Raw genomic sequence first — 17,535 nt, forward strand, 5'->3', positions numbered from 1 at the left:
CGGTACTTGATCTAAGTGTTCAACATACAATTACTATTCGACCTCGGGACTTCTAACCCCGACCTCCCAGGACCCCCGCCCCGTCGCCATTACACCACCCTGCATCCTCAGAGGACTCCTATCATTTACTGAGATGAAACTGTAACTGTAAACAACTGCTACACGCAAAGCACACTGGATGCTGGGTGAGTGTGCTTTTTCTTTCCCATTGGAGAATCCCAAGTGTCAGGATACCCAGACGTGTCCAGTCTTTCAGGGCCAAGGCAGTAAGAAGCCCTAAGCCACTAGGGAAGTCTTCCAAAGGCGTCACTAAGGACCCGCGGCATGGCCTCCTCCTACTGTACGTCAGTGCCTCCTGAGCGATGACCAGGCAAGTAGTTGAGAATTAAAGAAGTAACACTGCCCCAGTTTTGACGCAGAGGCCATGGAAGAAGGACTCTTAGGGCAGCTCGTCCCATCCATTCTATTATGGACACCTAGATCAAGCACTTCAAAAGTTCTAGCTGAAATGAAGAACCTGTACCACTCCTGTAGGAAAACGTTTCATGCCACACACAAAAGTCAAAGCTGTTGGAAAGGAGGCTTTTATTTTCTTTTTCCCATGCTGTGGAAGGACATCAGGTTCCCCAGCTTCATTTCCTCCCTCAGTAGAAAAAGGACAGCAGTTCTCTGGGTCTCCGGGCTAAGCTGCTTCTATATGGAGCTCACCAAGACAGGACAGAAAGCCTGGTGACCGATTCCAAACCTACCAGCCAAACGTATCAACTGCTACTGAATGGCAAGCGACTAGAGGGCAAGTTGTGGACTTGGCCTCAGCGACTAGGAATTTAAAGACTAAAAGGTAATCAAAACGAAAAGGTTAACAACACACTGTATGCAGTTAACCCCAGAACCCATGTCTCTGGTATTTTGGCCGCTCAGAATCAGCAGTGTCTACAGGGATACAGCCTCACGGCTCTAGTCCTAAGTGTGTCTTACCATTCTTTTTGGCCTTGAGCTTTAGCAGGAAGGCGAGAGTACTAACAAATCCTGTGAGAGCAGACATTCTCAGCCAGGTTCATCATCTCAAGGAAGATGTACCATGGCAAGGGACTCTGGACACATGCAGGAACCCCTCCTTACAGAAACGCCTCGGGACCTCTCCGGGGTCTTTTGATCCTGAAAGTGATTCCTCATCAAAACCATTTCCGCTCTCAGCCTGAGTGGAGTTCAAGGAAGCAAACTCAGCTAATCGGGAGGGTGAACCGGTGGACTACTAGGGGCCGAGACCCCGGGGAAAGACTATGGCCTCAACACAGCTTTTCCAAACATGAGCTTCAATTATTTTATTTGGGGTAAGGAAAAAAAAAGTAACAACCAAGTATACAAAAATACTGTTGTCCTGAACTCATTTTTTAGGAAGGGGCGACAGGGAGAACCAAAATACACTTTGGAACTGATTAGGTTTTCAAGATGATAAGTGTATTTTTTAAGCATTAGCTAACTAAGTGGTTTGCTAACCTAGATGGTGCAAAAAAAATGTCCAGATGGAAAAGTAGGACCAGATGCTATTACTTCCAGAAGGGTGCGAGTTACTGAGTACAAAGGCAGAATGGCGGGGAAAGGCACGACATCTTTCCCCAAAGACTGGGGCGGGGTAGGGGGTGGTGGAGGTGGGCAGAATGTTGCCCTCTTCCATCCAAGAATCTCAAAGCACTTGACTGTTTTCCATATTTCCCAATCAGGCCTGCCCAGTCGGTCAGCAAAACCACCAGGACCAGGGCCAGGAATTCCCACCGCTTCTAGTTCTGCGGACTTCTAAAAGGTTCTTCTTGCTTGTGACACGGCAAAGTTATGGTTTTTGGTTTTGTGAAACATAGTTAAGAGACAGAGATGCCCTTAGAAAGATGTTCTTTAAGAGGAGATCAACTCAAATCACGGTTACACTTAGCTTTAGAATTTGGGACTTGCTCTTGAAAAAGTCTTTTCCTTTTTGAGGTCTCCAACGTTTTATATGGAATTTGGTTGGAAACACCAGCTTGGGAAAGTTGTAGGTTTTATAATACACTGGGAAAACCAAACCCTTTATGTCAGTGAATAACAACCCGTGCTTCTGCAACACCTTCTCAGCCTGCCGGTCCCTCCCCTCTACTGATGCCACGCCAGGCTCCACCCCGGACCCTCCACACCACTCACCAGGGCAGCACTCAGGCATATAGACGGTTTTAAACTCGTTTGATTCTGATGAACAGCCAGGGTGGAGAATCTTTCTCAGGGTTCTGGGCTTTGTATTTTGCATTCTCTCAATACCTTCCTACAAGTGAAACAACTGAACCACTTTAAGAAATCCTTGCATACACAGAAGAGGCAGGAAGACTCCCCAAATATAGCCATGGTTGACCCTAGTTCTCAGCTTCCTAAGCCATGACAAAAGGGGACAGGCATCTCTAACCTAAATTCCTAGAGAGTAGCTGAGGTTTCAATGCTATTTAAAGAGTTATTTCATGTCGCTGTCATTGGGAAGGAATGAGACAGCTGCAGAGCTTCACCAGAATCTCACTGATGGAGAGGTAGTAAGAATAGAAAAAATAAGACTTGATGGGAGGAGAACAAAATACTGGAACAAAATACTGGAAAATACTGGAACAAAATACAGATTGGAAACAGAATTATCATCAGGCTCTTGCCACAAACAAAAGAAAAACACCACAAAACGAGAAGATGCACTGGCATTGTGTATTAAACGCTCCTCCCCACCCTCAGGATACTTTTTACATTGCAATAAATAGTGCAATTTTAGCAGCAGGAAACAAGAAGGAACGGAGGAAGTCCCTACCGCCCTCAAGTTTTATCCATGTGCTCGCTTCCTGGGTAGCACCGATCTCCCCAGCTGCTGGGTGATTGGGGGTGGGGGGGAAGGGGTCCTGCACATGTTTGCTTGCCCTTGACCTCTGGAGGTGCCCAGAGAGTTCAGCCAACAGCCCTCTCCCATTCCTATGGCAGACTGCTGGGCCTGTTCTTGCTCTAAGGGCACATCCTAGAAAGACAGGGCCTGACAGGGGAGAAACATGGTCACCGAGCCCCAACTGGTGACTGGATTTTCCAGCCCAGGTTCAGCCGCCTGTCAACCTCCCTTTAACCTGTACCGCTAGGGCTGTGTCCTGGAAGGCCTCGTCTTAATTGGCAGTAAGGCAAGGAAGCGGGTGAACGAGAACGCTCGTGCAGAGGTGCTGCCCTTGCAGCCCCTTCCCACCCTCGTGACTCCTGCACCCCATGGCGTTGGCCTGGACCAGCCACGGATGGGGCGGATGGGGCGCAGAGCTCAGGCACACTGACCCTCTCCCAGGTGACCGTGAGCGTGTCCGCTTCCCCGACCCTGCACTCTCACTGATGGCCACTAAGAAACACAATCTCTCAATCACTTTGCATCCAGTTCAGCGTGAGCCTTCGGTCCTGTGTGGGTCAGTACCAGTGTTCCCATGAAAGACCTTCTCGGCACTTGGTCAGGTGATGGCGGGATGGGCTGCTTTCCCAGGAACCTGGGGCAAAGGCCAGCTCTTCCACTTTAGCCCCAGAAACCCTAAATACTGTCTGAGCGCTCTGTGCCAAGTTCAGCTAGGACACAGGCAATCACAACTTCAGTGACATTTCAACTAAAAGGCAACATCTTGATTAGGCAGGTTTATCCAAGGAAAGGAGCAAAACAGAAGGCGTGAACAAGAGGGAAAGACAGAGAAGACACCAAGAGGAACAGGCCAAAAGGCAAGGCAGGGCAGACAGGAGCAGAACCATGGGCCGCCTGCAAAACACCAAGTGGTCTCGACAGCTCAGGTTACTGCTCCACCTTTCAATTCATTCCAGAAAAGCCAGCCTGGAGCAGGGGGAGGGGAGGAGTAAGGAGCACAGTGTTTGGTAACAAAAATAGAAAGGGTTGGGTTTCAGAAAATAGGAGATTAAGAGATGTCATTCTAATCAGCATGAAGTGACCAGGGCGGTGACCAGCAAGACAGGAGGCACCGAGGGACCCAACGAGGCACCAACTACGTAGCCAAGTGTTTCTAACGCAGAAGCCAGGGCCTGACCGCCCAACCCCCACTCTGGCCATCACCTGCCCTACGTCTGTAGCAGCACCTCCGGCTCAGACAACGAGCAATAGAGAGTGTATCCTAACTCGTCGATTTCTTCAGGGGTGAGCTCTGCAAATAAGTTCACCTTGGGGTTGAGGGCACTGGGCAGGACTCCGGCCTCCAGGTACCTGATGAGTCCCCTCAAGGCCTGCAGGAAGCGGTCAGCCAGCACATCTGGAGACCAGTCAGCCTCCTCCTGGGCCAAGTGGAGGATGACGTTGGTGAGCTGGCTGGCAGTGAGGTGGCCCAGAGCCGGAGTGGACTTGCATATGGCCTTGAGGATCTTGAGGCAAAGAGAACGGCAGCCTGAGTCGGCCTGGTCCAAAGCCCGCAGGCGTGCCGTCTCAGCAGGACGCAAGCTCAGCCGCCACAGGTTGTCATACTGGGCTAGCCGGTGTGGTCTGGCCACCAAGACAGTGTCACCGAGGGTCACTGATGGCAGGAAGTCAATGACGAGGTGTTTGTCACGCTCATACTGCACTTCTAGAGTCAGGGCCTCTGGGAGTGGCGCCGGTCGGATCACATAGTCCAAGAGGGACCCTATGGCCGGCCAATTGATGGAGCCAGCCACTACCTTCTCAAACGTGTCTGCCACTGTCTTTGGGGAGAGGTAGCCCCCTACTACACAGCGGTCCCAGTAACTACTACCACGAGGAAAATACTCTGGGTTCTCACGACGAACCAGGAAGAAGCCAGGGACATTCATGATGGTGTCCTCGCCAGGGATACACGACCACAGGTTCTGCTCCAGCACAAGGGGCACAATGAGTTGGATGTGGTCGGCTGTCACCACCTGTCAGGGCAAATGACAAAGGCTTTGAGGGATTTCATCTGCCTGAGAGACAAGCTGCCCCAAACACAGGTCCCACCACCTTGTATTCCCCCAACCATAAAAGGAACTAAGAGTTCTTTCCTGTCGCTGTATTGACACAGCTAGAGTGAGGACTTAGAGCCCGGGCTGTCGGACACCAGGGCCCGTGCTCATTCCACATGCCACATCGTCTCTGGACACGTACACAGGACATCCCCCAAGTCCTGAAGGCCCAAGAAGACAGAACAGTAGCGAGACAGGGACAAGAATACAGAAAGGAGGTGGCATCTTAGTTTCCTAGAAGTTGTATGACTGAACAACAAGAAAGGGTTCAAGACGACTCAAGACAGAGCTCTCTACATGCTCCCACGGGTGCGGAGTTCCGTCTTTCTGGCCAGCCTGGGACACTGACCTTCTTGTCCCACCAGCACTACTGAGAAGCATCTGAGTCCGGACCCACCCCCACCCTTGGTGAGAACCAGCCTGTTACCTGCAGATCATCATACAGGCTGCCACTCAGGTACATGTCCCGAAGTGGCATGTCCGGCAGCTTGGCCCGCAGGAAGCCCCGGAGCTCGGCACATATGTCCACAGCAGCTTGCTTGGCCCGAGCCTGCTCACCGGCAGGGATGGCGGCCCGGTTCCGGTAGTAAGAAAGAAGTTTCTCCTGCAGGGACATGCGGAGTCGTGACTTCTTCAAGTCTACCTGGCCCTTCCTGGCCAATGGCTTGGGCCGGGGTGGGCAGAATGTATCTGCCAAGGCAAGAGAGAGAGGCACGTGAGCTCTTCCCATGCTTCCTCAGCCCCAGAAAGAAGGAGGGCTTGGCACAAACGGCAAGTGCTAACACGGGGCCTGGCATATATGTGCCCAAGAAATGTTTGCTAAATGCAGAAGCAGCACCAACAGTCCAGAGGTAAGACCCAGAGGGACAACAGGCTTTCTCACCTGTGTCAAAGGCCGAGGAGTCTGTGGGAAGGGTCTGCAGGGAGCGGCTCAAGCCTGTCTTCATGTCCTTGTTCAGCAGTCGCGGGGAGCCCATCCAGTTTGGTTCCTCCCAGCTCCTTTTCCCAGAATGGCTCAGGCGGGTGGGGCTGGTAGGGGCACTGATCGCCCTATCGTACATCTGAAATAGCAGAGGACCCTGCACATGTACCTTCCTTCCTGTTTTGCCCTGGTGAGTTTCAAACTACTATTTTTCTGTACTTTTGTTTTATTCTAGATTATGGAATACTTGTCTCCATGTAGAAAAGCTCAGGAAGTACTAAGTGATAGAAGTAAGAAACAGATTTCTCCATAATGTCACAATCCAGAGATAAATGTTAACATTTTAGTATATTTCTTTCTGGAAAAATGTATTTATGTAGTTAGGATCCTACCTGATGGTACATTTTCCTGACTATACAACACTGTATCTTATGAATGTAATGGTGAACACTGATGGATTTAACACAGACTTACTGAGTGGCTACTATGTGCCAGGCATTGTTCTAGGTACAAAAAGTAAAGCGCTAAACAGAAAGACCCAATCCATGCCCTCATGGAGTTTTCTGTCTAGAAAAGGGACACAGGCAACACATAAAAAAGTTAAATACAAAGTATGCAGAGATAAACATGAAGAAAAAGAGAGGAGGAAAAGGAAATAGGAAGTGTTTATGTGGTGGGGGTGTTGCTATTTTAAACAAGGTAGTCAAGGGAGGACTTTTTACTGGCTGGGATAGCTTCTTTATTTGTATCTCCAACGAGTTCTTTAGGGCAGAGACCTAGCAGGGGCTGCACTGAAGGCTCTTAAGGTCTCGTCTGATCCAAGTGCCCATGTTCCCCTCCCTCGGGTAGTGTGCAAGTCGCCGTCCAGCTCAGCTCCACTTCGCTCGGGCAGCCTCCCCACCTCCCCCACCCCTGGCCTGGGCACTTACCCGCTTAACCGCCAGTGTAGCGATGCCCAGCATGGCTGCTCCACCCACCCCCAGCACCAGCCGGGCATTGGAGAGCACAAAATCAATGGCGGTGCCGATGCCATTGTCATCCTTCTTGCCTTTGCGCTCACCAGCGCCTGCCATCGCTCACCTGAGGATGAAGGCAGAACACAGCCATCACCGCCTGGGACCCGGGGAACTGTCCCTCTTATCTCCCTTAGCAGGCCAGTCCCCAACCAGTTCAGGTTCTGTGAGTTCCAGCAAATCGTCCTGCCTCTAGCACTGCAAGGTCTTGGGTCGAGAGGGAGATACACGTCCCATGACGTATCTGGATGCCGGGGGAACGGAAGATGCCTACTGCTGGACAACCTCTCCACTGATCTGCTGAGACTGGGAAGCAGGAAGCTCCTTTCAGTCCTTTCTTGCGTTAGAGTGAAGTACCCGCCCACGCCATACAACCCTCTCCCTACCCCTCCCCAACGTGAGGACGCAGATTGTGTTCTGATGCTTTGGCCACTGCTTCATGGAAGGTTAGGTCTGAGGTCCAATCTAATAGATTAGAAGAGGCTCATCTAATCCCATAGCATCACTTCACACATAGGGAGGTGACTTGCTAGAGGTCCAGACAAAGGAAATGGCAGAGCCACCTCAGAACTCAGGATTCCCAACTCCTCGTATGATGCGTTTCCTACTGTGTCATGCTTACCCTCACCCACATCGAACTCTTCCTAGTCTATCTACTTTCTGCAAAAACAAAACCCCACAAAATGACACGGACCAAACACCCTGCACACGGAGACATGACTACAAATCCACATGTGAGAAAGGTCCACAGAAGAAAATAAGCCTCTGTGGATACTGCCACCTGACAAATGCTGTTTCTTGGGGAAAGTGTGCAGGGGAACCACAAAAAGCTCAGGTGAAATTGCGACTGTAAGACTGAGATCAAACACAAAGGATCCTGTCGCTTTGGCTGTGGACTGAAACACAAAAACTCCATCTGCTCAACTGCACTTGGAAAATGAACTGAAAACGTGGACACCCCACAGGAGTCGTGGGGCACAGACAGAGGAGGCTGGCCTCCATATGTGCTCAAGTGAGACCAGCACACACTGCTCCCGGGCAACGGACTCGTCCTTACTGAAGGTCCCCTACTCCCCAAATCAGCCCATTTCCCACGGGGGGAGAACCCTGGGCCCAACCCAGGTAAAGGATGGCAAAGTGGTTCAGATCCCAATACTGCTCTTGACACCACGGCTCTCGTCTACCTCCTGTGTCCTGCACACCAGGAATTACATAGGGGAAAATGCAGTCATGTACCATTCAGGATCCCAATGGACCCAGAATGGGGGGCAGCAGAGGGAGACAGCTCGCTGGGTGCATCTTCCAGTGTAAAGCAACATTCTAATACCATCTTACAACTGGGGATTGCTAATTTCACATCTCAAGCCTCCCCACCCCACAAAGAGAAGAAACATTTCTGACTCTACTTATTTCAGCAATTGAGTTATTGAAGAGTCATTGTCAAGTCCAAAAACATTTTTTTCCTAACTAGAGTTTGCGACCTTGGTGGTCTTTTCTTCTCTCTCCCTTTGACAATCATCAGAAGCTTCACATTTAGGGACATATGAGACCACTTGGCCAAATGAAATATATTCCCACTTCAAATGCACAGAGCAAGCAAGGCCAAGAAGCGTCCAACTTTGTATTTACAGGTGGGTCAGGCAAGGACACTAGTCATCCTCCCCCCAGTGGCCGAAGACAGAGACAGGACATACCAAACTCAGCCGAGGCAGTCAGCCAATCAGGACCACGCAGAACATTATTATACAGTTCCTACACGTAACCATGACCACTGTTTTATTTTTATTTTTTTAACACAAACGAACCTTTATTGATATATTGACAATAGAGAGAACCACTGGATGCAGGCACCCTCTAAATGATCCCTGGACGTGACGCAGCAGACTAGAAGGGCATGTCCTCCCTGCGCCATTTAGTCCTTGGGCCATCGGATGACTGGTAAGGGCAAGGCGGTGAGGTGGCAGAACAGAAAAAGAGCCTGGGGTTTCAAGTCAGAAATCCTGAGACTGAGTACTTGTCTTTGAGCTCTGACTTACGAGCAGGGTGACCTCAACTGAGTTCCTTATCCCTTCAGCTACGAAAAGGGGCTAATGATACCCGCATGGCACAAATCACAGGGTTGTAGTGAGGAAAAACATCTATTAAAATACTGTACATGAACACTTTATAAAACTGTAAAGGTACTCCACAAACGTGGGCTATCAGGAAGTCTTTTCCAGTCGGCAATCCAGACTGTCCTCTGAGCTACATCTGACCTCTGAGACGGGGCTAAGCATGGCCTCTCAAACTCACACTGACGCTACCCTGGGCGTGAGATCCAAACTGTTCAGTTGAGCAGGCCTGGGAAAAGGCTTTTCCTACTCTAGCGCAATACATATATGCTCCCCGCATCCAACGCCCAGGTGATGGCAACGGCCTGGTGACCTGGAAGAGGAGAGAGCATCCACGAACTCCAACGGGGAGATAGAAGTTCTGATTTTAGAACTTCACTTGTTTCTGTTGAAAGTGCTTCTCCACTGTCCACCCTCCACTCAGGTTCTGCTGCACTAGCCTGGAGCCGACGAGGAGACAGGATCTCTGCCTGGCAAGGAGAGAGGGGCCTGGCTGCTCAGGGCAACCAAGGAGCACTGTTGTTTAATGCATGTAGAGTTTCTGTTTTGCAAAATGACAAGGTTCTGGGGATCTGTTACACAACAATGTGAACATTCTTTTTTCTTTTTTTCAATTAATCAGTTGACATTCAATATTATTTTATGTTAGTTACAGGTGAACAATGAATTTTCTTCTTTTAAAAATTTTTATTAAAATATAGCAAACAAATTATATTAGTTTCAAGTATACCCATCGTGATTTAACAATGTGAATATTCTTAAAACACTACTGAACTGTACCTTAAGAAATGGTTAAACTATTTTAAAGAAGGAACATTGACCTGGTGGGCAGGGCAGGGGCTGGAGAAGCACTGCCACCATTTCAGGCAAGTTGCTTAACCTGTCTCCCTAGATACAAAAGTGGGAATAGAAATACTCATCACCTCAACATAGTGGGGGTGATGAGTAATGAAGGCCCTGCAGCTTCCTAGGGTGACAGCACAGAACTATGAAAATTCCAACTTATTTTACTTGACAAAGTCACATGACTGAAACGCATCTGGCTGGAGTACACGTGAGACTAGCTGACACACTGAGTGTGTAGCATGTGCGGGACATTTCACACACAGGAATTCCCTTAATCCTCACAACCACAATCCCATGAGGTCATCAGTTCTACTGTTATCTCTAACTTACAGATGAAGAAACTGAAGCAAAGGTTGAGTCACTGGCCCAGAGTCACCATGCCAGTGAGTGGCGCAGCCAAGATGTGAATTTACAGCTCCCGCTGCTGGAAGAAGTAGTTCACAGGGCTCCTAAGTGGCGTGCAACCCCACTCACATGTCCCATTAACCTCTCTGTACGCTTCTTGGGGGCATTTTGGCTCATTCACTGCCACGTCCCCAGGGCCAGCAGTGTTTGACACACAGTAAGTATATGTTGCACAAAAGTTATTAACCCTATTTTTTGTCTGTGTGTTTTTGAGGTGGCGGTAGCAACCTGTAACCCAACTCAGTCAACATGCATCAGGAACACAAAGACTCAGTGACTCACTATTGCACTGCCAGACCCACCACCCTTCCCCTGCCCAGGTAGCCTCCCGGGGCTTCAACCCACCCAGCCCCGTACTGCCGAAGGTGGGCCTGCCAATCAATCTAAGTGGCTGAGGAGAACCCAAAGCCGTACAGAAAGCTCCTCCTCCTGCTTTCCCTCTGGCAGTTCAAAACAGCACCCTCCCCCCAGCTGGGGAGCCTTCCACCTCAGATACCCTTCATTCTTCTTTCTCCTCCTCCGGCCTCGCCAACTGGTCACCAAGTCCCACGACTGTACATGTTGTGTTTATGCGCGGCCACCCCACCGCCTCATCCTCAGTCTCGTCTGGCCAGGTTCACTGCCTCTAGTGTCTCCCACCAGTGTCTTCTCCACACTGGCACTGCCACCGTCCCTCCCACATCATTCCCCCGCTTACAAAGCTGGGATGGTTCCCCTACTATCAGATGTCACAATCTCAACAGGGGATTCAGTGTCCTTCGGGACTGGCCCAGCCTCACCTCCAGCCACTTGCCTTACAGTGCGCCATTCTAGCCACGCCAGACTCAAGTTTCCAGACTACAAAGTGCAGTTTTCACCTCCACACTTGCTTATTCTTGCCCATCTGCACAGCGAGCTGTTTCTCGTCTGAGGCACACCTCAAATGTCCTCTTTTCTACAGCCACCTGGGATCCCCTACCACCACCTACCCAAGACGTTACGTCCTCATCCCTGTCTCCACGCTCTGTACCTGACCCTCTAATACAGAGCTGCTCACACTGGAATTACTTCCCACTGATCTCTGCGTTAGACTGAGTCCCTTGATGGACCATATCATTCATCTCTATCCCAGAGCCTACCAGAATACCGGAATGCCACAGGAGGGCCTCTGGGAAAGTAGCTGAATTAAATATAATCATTAGGTTCCAGTGGGACTTCTTAGTAACACTGGTATCAGGAGTAAACAGCTAAATACCACTTCCAAGTATTAGTATTAAATAGCACTTTCCAAGTGCTGTGTGTGCACTATCTAATTTAATCTCATAACAACCTGAAGAGGTAGGTACTATTATCTCCATTTTACAAATGAGGAAACGGAGGACTGGAAAGTATAGTGATTTGCCCTAAATCCCACAGCTATTAGCAGTAGTGCCAGGATGTGAACCCAGACACCGTCCTCTGATGTCTGTACACTATGCTTTGCTTTGACAGAATATAGTTGCTTTGGGGAACGTGATCTGACCCACAAGATAAATGAATGCACTGAAGAATGAGCCAGGCTGGAACTGAGCTCTAATAGTTTTAACCAATGTCTTTTCTAACATTTTCGTATGTAAAATGTTCTACTTGAAATAATATGGTGAGAACAATCCAATTCTGGTTGGGCTCGAAACTCAGGGTCTATTTCTTCTCAATGAGGGAACAAACTTCTGTTAATATATCGCAGTTCTTCCATTGACTTCTAATGACTAAAGGACTTTGGTCACTAACAGGAAAGGGTCTCCCTCTCCTGGTCTCCTGCATGAGAAAAAAATAATGAAACCTACAGAAAAAGAGGGTCTACCTACCTGAGGCTTCTTACTGCATCTGTGAGGTGGGGGTAGGAGAGAGCAGGAGTGGCTACAGACGGCACCTCTGCCCTCTTTCCCTCGGAATTAGGATGGGAGAGGGAAGGAGAGGGTCCTAAATAATCCCCCCCAGTTTGCTGTGGAGGAAGACCAGGCCCTTTTCCAGTTGCCTCTCCCGGGCCTCCGGATCCTCTAGTTTCTGATTTTTCCGGAACTCACGGCGAATGGAGGCAAGGTAGAAGTCCCGGTCAGTGTAGCGCAGCTCTCGGCCCTGGCGCAGCAGAGCCCGGTAGAGACTCAGCACCGCCTCTCGGCTCCATGGGGCCATGAGGGACTGGGTGTCAAGCTACAAGCAGAAGGGGAAAAAAAGCCTAGAATCAGAATTAAATCTAAAATTCAAGAGTTCTCAATCTAGGTTTCAGAGACCCCCCCCAAGGTCATGTTATGACTTAGTGGAAGGGCTAGGATTAGATCCCAGCCTCTGAATCACCCGGAAGGGCCAGGGCTTGGAAACTGAACTGCCTGGGGTTGAATCCTGGCTCTGCCACTTACCTGCCATATGACTTTGGGCAAAGCACTTAACTCCTGTAAGCATCAGCTTGCTCACTTGTAAAATGAAGATGATATTAATTTAACAGTACCTATGACACAGGGTTATTTTGAGAACTGTGTCAGATAATGCACGGAAAGCACCTGTAATCAACAGAATTTCACCACAGTGTAGTCTAGAAAAGGACTCAGCCGCACTTGAACTCGGGCACCACCACTAATGAGCTGATCACCCTGAGCAAGTTTCTTAACTCCTCTGTGCTGTTTCTCATCTGCAAGATGGGGATTCAAACTGTATCCTGTCCGTATGGACGGTATGAGGAGTAAACGAGTTAATGGATGTAAACGTGTTTCGAACAGCACTTGGCACACACTAAGCATTCTATCGGGGTAGCTACCGTGTTCCCCCAAAATAAGACCTAACCGGAAAATAAGCCCTAGCAGGACTTTTCAGGATGACGTCCCCTGAGCGTAAGCCCGAATGAGTCTTTTGGAGCAAAAATTAACATGAGACCCGGTCTTATTTTCGGGGAAACGCAGCATTGCTAGGGCCACGAAGCCTGCTTTGTACGTGCTCAATACACATTCCATTCTGTTCCACATAAACTGCCACCATCCTCCTCCAGTCACAAGAAATCCTTACTCCACACGTGCGGAGTGTTACTGTTTGTCAAGTGCTTTGTCATCTAGTACAGCATCTAAATCAAGGGGCCTATGAGGGGGTCGGGGCCCCCGACAGCAACGAACACTCACTGTTTACTGTGTCCCACGCGTGTGCTAAGCACCTCCCACGTACCAGCTCGTCTCACTCTATTAATCTCAGCGTCGTCATCACCCCCATTTTCAGTGGAGGAAACGGAAGCTCCCAGGGGGCAGTAACCCCAGAGGCCCCCAGCTGCAGGGGCGGCTCCCCGCCTCACCCCCCGGAAGGACAGGCCCCACTCGCGGGGCCTCCCCACGCGCACAGCACTGCCGGGCGCTCCACGACCTGCCCAGCCCCGCGCCGGCACGCACCAGGGCCTCAAACGACACGCCGAAGGAAACAGGGGATTCTCACAGCGTCTCTATGGGGAAGAAGCGGTCAGAAACCAAGAACAGGGCCTGAGGGGGTCGGTACTCGGCACAACGACCTGGACTTTGGGCCGACGGTCAGCCCGACCTGGACCGCCGCTGGCCTGGCTGACCTCCTGTGCGACCTGAGCACGCCGCTGCCCTGTGCCTTTTTCCTCTACTGCATTAGAGCCCCACTCGGCCCAGGGCCTCCCCCAGGAGACATGAACCCAGAAAGCCAACAGGAAGAGTGCTTTACGAGGCAGAGGGCGACTGTCACGCGAGGGCTGTTACTACACGGTGTCTCGGCGAGTGGGCGACTGGGCCCCGGCGGGTCCCTGGGGGGGGTCGGGCCGAGTCCGGGTGGGGAGACCCCGAAGCTGGGGGAGGTCGGCTTGGGGGCCCCAGGAGGCCTCCGGAGGCTGGTGCGGGGCCACGGAGCGGCCTCGCAGAGAAATGCCCAGGGCGGTCTGGGGCGCGGTAGCCCCGGGCTGGTTGGGGGGCGCCGGCCGCGGCCCTGAGAGTTGTATCGGCGAGCCCGGGCCCCCGGCCACCTCACTCACCCGCGGACTGCGCGCGCTACCACTCTTCGGGATTCGCCTCTCGCCCGGTACCTCTCCCCGGGTCACCCACCAACATGGCCCCTTCACTTCCGGGACACGACCTTGTGCGCGGACTTCCGGTCTTCCGCGCTACGGCCTCTCTCGGGGCGGGGCCAGGAACGTCGTCGGGCCACGCCCCGTCGAGCGGGCCCTGCCCACCACACTGAGCTCCGCCTCTTGCGTGACGTCCCCTAGGGACTGGCCTGCTGAAAGCGATCAGGCCCCGCTCTTCCCTGGGCGGCGGTGCGGTGGCGAAGCCGGCCAAGCGCGAGAGCGCGGGGCGCGTTCGGTAGGCCCCTAGCCGCCTGTCAGGAAGTCAGCCCACACCCCAGCACCGTCTGCTGACCTCGGGCTGGGGCCATGCGGGTACCTGGGGGAATTCTAACACTAATAATATTTCCTATCATAGCTTTCAAAGCTCTTCCAAGCCCATTTTCTCAGATCGTTTTCTTTTCATTCCTTCGCGCTATTCCAGCTTCCCAAGCCCCTTGGCTCCTGGCAAACTCCTACCCTTCAAGGTCCATTTTAAATGCCCCCTCCACAAGTCTTTCCTAGACTCTTCCTTGCCGCTCATCCAGCACATTTTGGTGCGGCCCCCCAGAAATGTCTGCAAACTGTTAGGACACTGAAGCTGGTCAGAGAAAAACATATTTATTGGCACCTGTTATTTGCCAGGCACTGCTATTTTCGTTGTTGTTTTTTTAACGTATCCACTGGCTTCTCTGTCTCTCACCAGATTTGAAGGCAGGAGCCACGTTTGATGGAATCTGTAAGGCCCCTCCTCCAGCGCTCACTGGGTGCCCAGCTCTGAGTGAAGATGAGGAGTATAGGGCTTTGGAGTCAAGCCCAGCTGGCTCCCAATTTCAGCTCCACCACTTAAGGACAGCTGCCCTAAGCATTTCCTAATCTCTCTCAGTCTGGGACTGTTGTGAGGATTCAAAGGTATCCAGCAGGAGTGGGCATTTATGGCGCAGTTACCCAGCCATTCATTTATTAAAGTAACAAATCCTTGTTGAGGGTCTCTAGTGTGCAAAGCACAACAGAGAGATCAACTCCTAGTCTTCTGGTGGCTCTACTTCCAGGATCTGACAGCTCCCCTCCTCACTGCCACCTCGCTGGTCTGAGCCCCTACCTGATTTTATAGATGAGAAAACCATCAAATATATGGTGATGGAAGGAGAACTGACTCTGGGTGGTGAACACGCAATGGGATTTATAGACGATGTAATACAGAAGTGTACACCTGAAATCTATGTAAATTTACTAACAATTGTCACCCCAATAAAATTAATAAAAAAAAAAAAAAAAAGAAAACCAAAACCGACAGAGGTGCAGTAATTTCTCTAAGACACTGAGCTGGGCAGCAGAGCTCACGTGGAACCCAAGTCTGCCTGCCTCTGAAACGTGTTCTTTCTACTCTTCCAGGCTGCCCTACTTTGCTCTTTGAAGAAATAATTTTATGACCCAAATAAATCTAAATGGTGATATTTCCAGCTGGAAGACCAGGTGACTTTCTATGTCTCTTCTGACCCTGCTGTTGTATAGAATATTATTTTTAGGAGGGATGGAGGGAGGTCCTTTGGGGGTCTGCCCTTCAGATCAGCTCCCCCAGACTCTTCTTGTTCTTCGGGGTTTTTTCTTTGCTTCCAGATTCACAGGCTCCTCCTACTTCTGTGGCAATGGTGGGGTAGCGGGGGCAGTGAGACAGGAGTCTGGCACCCATATGTACCCCTGGTGACTTTATAGGCCAGAGATCCCAAATCTCAGGGCTCACTGCTGCGTTTGGCGGGACAAGGGGCCTTCTGGATCTCTGATTGATAATGCAGTTTTGACATAACCCCTGGCCTCACCTGTGATGATGGCAATGGCCTTGAGGGCGAGAAGGAAGTGCTTGTTTAACAGAACAGTGACTTGCATATAGTAGGCATTAAATTGTGGAATGAATGAATGAACATTTTCCAGAAAGATAGAGGGCTGGGGCGAGATGGACCATTTCCCCTGAGTCAGGCTAGGCAAGTCCAGTCTAATTTGAAAGGGGCATGTAGGGTGATGGTGAGCATGGGGCAAGTGATTTAAACTTTGGGTGCCTTGGTTTCCTCGTCTGTGAATTGGACAAAAAAGGATAAAACATTTTGCTGAATGACCCATGAGAATCAACACTATTGTTCCCAATGTATTCACCAAGTAGTCACTCGTTCACCATTTCGTAAGCACCTAGTATGAGCCAGGACTAGAGTCAGAAATGTGGAGATAAAACACACAGTCCCTGTCCTCAAGAAGACCAGGGTTGATGGAGGGGACAGACAAGTACACAGACAGGTACTAGGAGAAAAGCCTTTGCAGCTGCTGTGGAACCAGAAGAGCCTGTGACCCAGTGCAGAAGCAGGGGGGTGGGCACCACCTGGCTTGAGCACTCAGTATGGAGGCGAGCAGGTGAGACACAAGGCTGGACAGGTGAGCATCCTGAGGTAGGCCAGGGAGGAAGTGATAGCCAGCAAGGTGTGCTTCAGGCTGCTGCACCAGCACCTCTAGTCTAGGGTCAGTTGTGAATTCCAGCTCTGCCTCCTGATGGCTGGGTGACCTTCAATAAGGTTCTCAACCTCTCTGGGCCTTTGTTTCAGTACTCATAAATGGGGATTAATTAAAGCACCTAAGCAATCAGGCCTTAGAACTGACTCTTGCTAACTAAAATGGAGGGAGAGATAAGCAGGTTAAGTGGATTTCTGCAATGACAATTACAACTCTGGAAGAGGGTTTGGGGAGCTCACCACATAATGGAACAGGGGCAGGAGTAGTCCAGACAGAGAGCTCAAAGGACTGGAGCCCAGAGAATTCAGGAAAAGAGACTCAAGATGAGACTGGTGAGGCAGGGCCCAGCGGGCCACAGCTGGGAATGTGGCCCTCATCCAACTGCAGTGAGAAGTCCGTGCCACGATCAGACTTGCCTCTTGGAAAGAGCATCCTAGCTGCTTTCTGGGGACCAGACTGTCAGGCTGACACTTGCAGGAGATCAGTCCCCAGGCCACTGCGGTATCCCTTGAGAGAGTCATCAGTGGACAGTAAGACGTAATACCAATCGAGCTCTTCCTGCCTGCCAGCACGTGTACACACCAATGCCGTGTCATCACAGCCCTGTGAGGGCAAGGACTGGAGAGTAAACGGGAAGTGGGAAGGAGACTGATTTTGCTGGGGAGAAGGGAAAGGGCAGATGAGAGGAGAGTTCATGGGGGA

At 50.8% G+C, this 17,535-nt stretch overlaps 2 protein-coding genes across 2 annotated transcripts; both read right to left on the bottom strand.

The window, feature by feature from the left end:
• Positions 1 to 568: 568 nt before the first annotated feature.
• On the bottom strand, positions 569 to 12,449 carry MIEF1 (mitochondrial elongation factor 1). Its single transcript, XM_081058535.1, has 5 exons — positions 12,323 to 12,449; positions 6,832 to 6,982; positions 5,864 to 6,041; positions 5,408 to 5,670; positions 569 to 4,899 (listed from the first exon to the last, which is right to left on the bottom strand). The coding sequence occupies exons 2-5, from the start codon at positions 6,973 to 6,975 to the stop codon at positions 4,093 to 4,095; spliced, it is 1,392 nt and encodes a 463-aa protein (XP_080914661.1). The 5' UTR covers positions 6,976 to 6,982; positions 12,323 to 12,449; the 3' UTR covers positions 569 to 4,092.
• Positions 12,104 to 15,684, bottom strand: MIURF (mitochondrial elongation factor 1 upstream open reading frame). Its single transcript, XM_081058537.1, has 2 exons — positions 14,266 to 15,684; positions 12,104 to 12,449 (listed from the first exon to the last, which is right to left on the bottom strand). Exon 2 carries the CDS (start codon positions 12,429 to 12,431, stop codon positions 12,219 to 12,221), a length of 213 nt encoding a protein of 70 aa, XP_080914663.1. The 5' UTR covers positions 12,432 to 12,449; positions 14,266 to 15,684; the 3' UTR covers positions 12,104 to 12,218.
• Between the last annotated feature and the right edge of the window lie 1,851 nt (positions 15,685 to 17,535).

The sequence above is a fragment of the Rhinolophus hipposideros genome (assembly GCF_964194185.1).
Source record: "Rhinolophus hipposideros genome assembly, chromosome: 9".
Lineage (NCBI taxonomy): Eukaryota > Metazoa > Chordata > Mammalia > Chiroptera > Rhinolophidae > Rhinolophus > Rhinolophus hipposideros.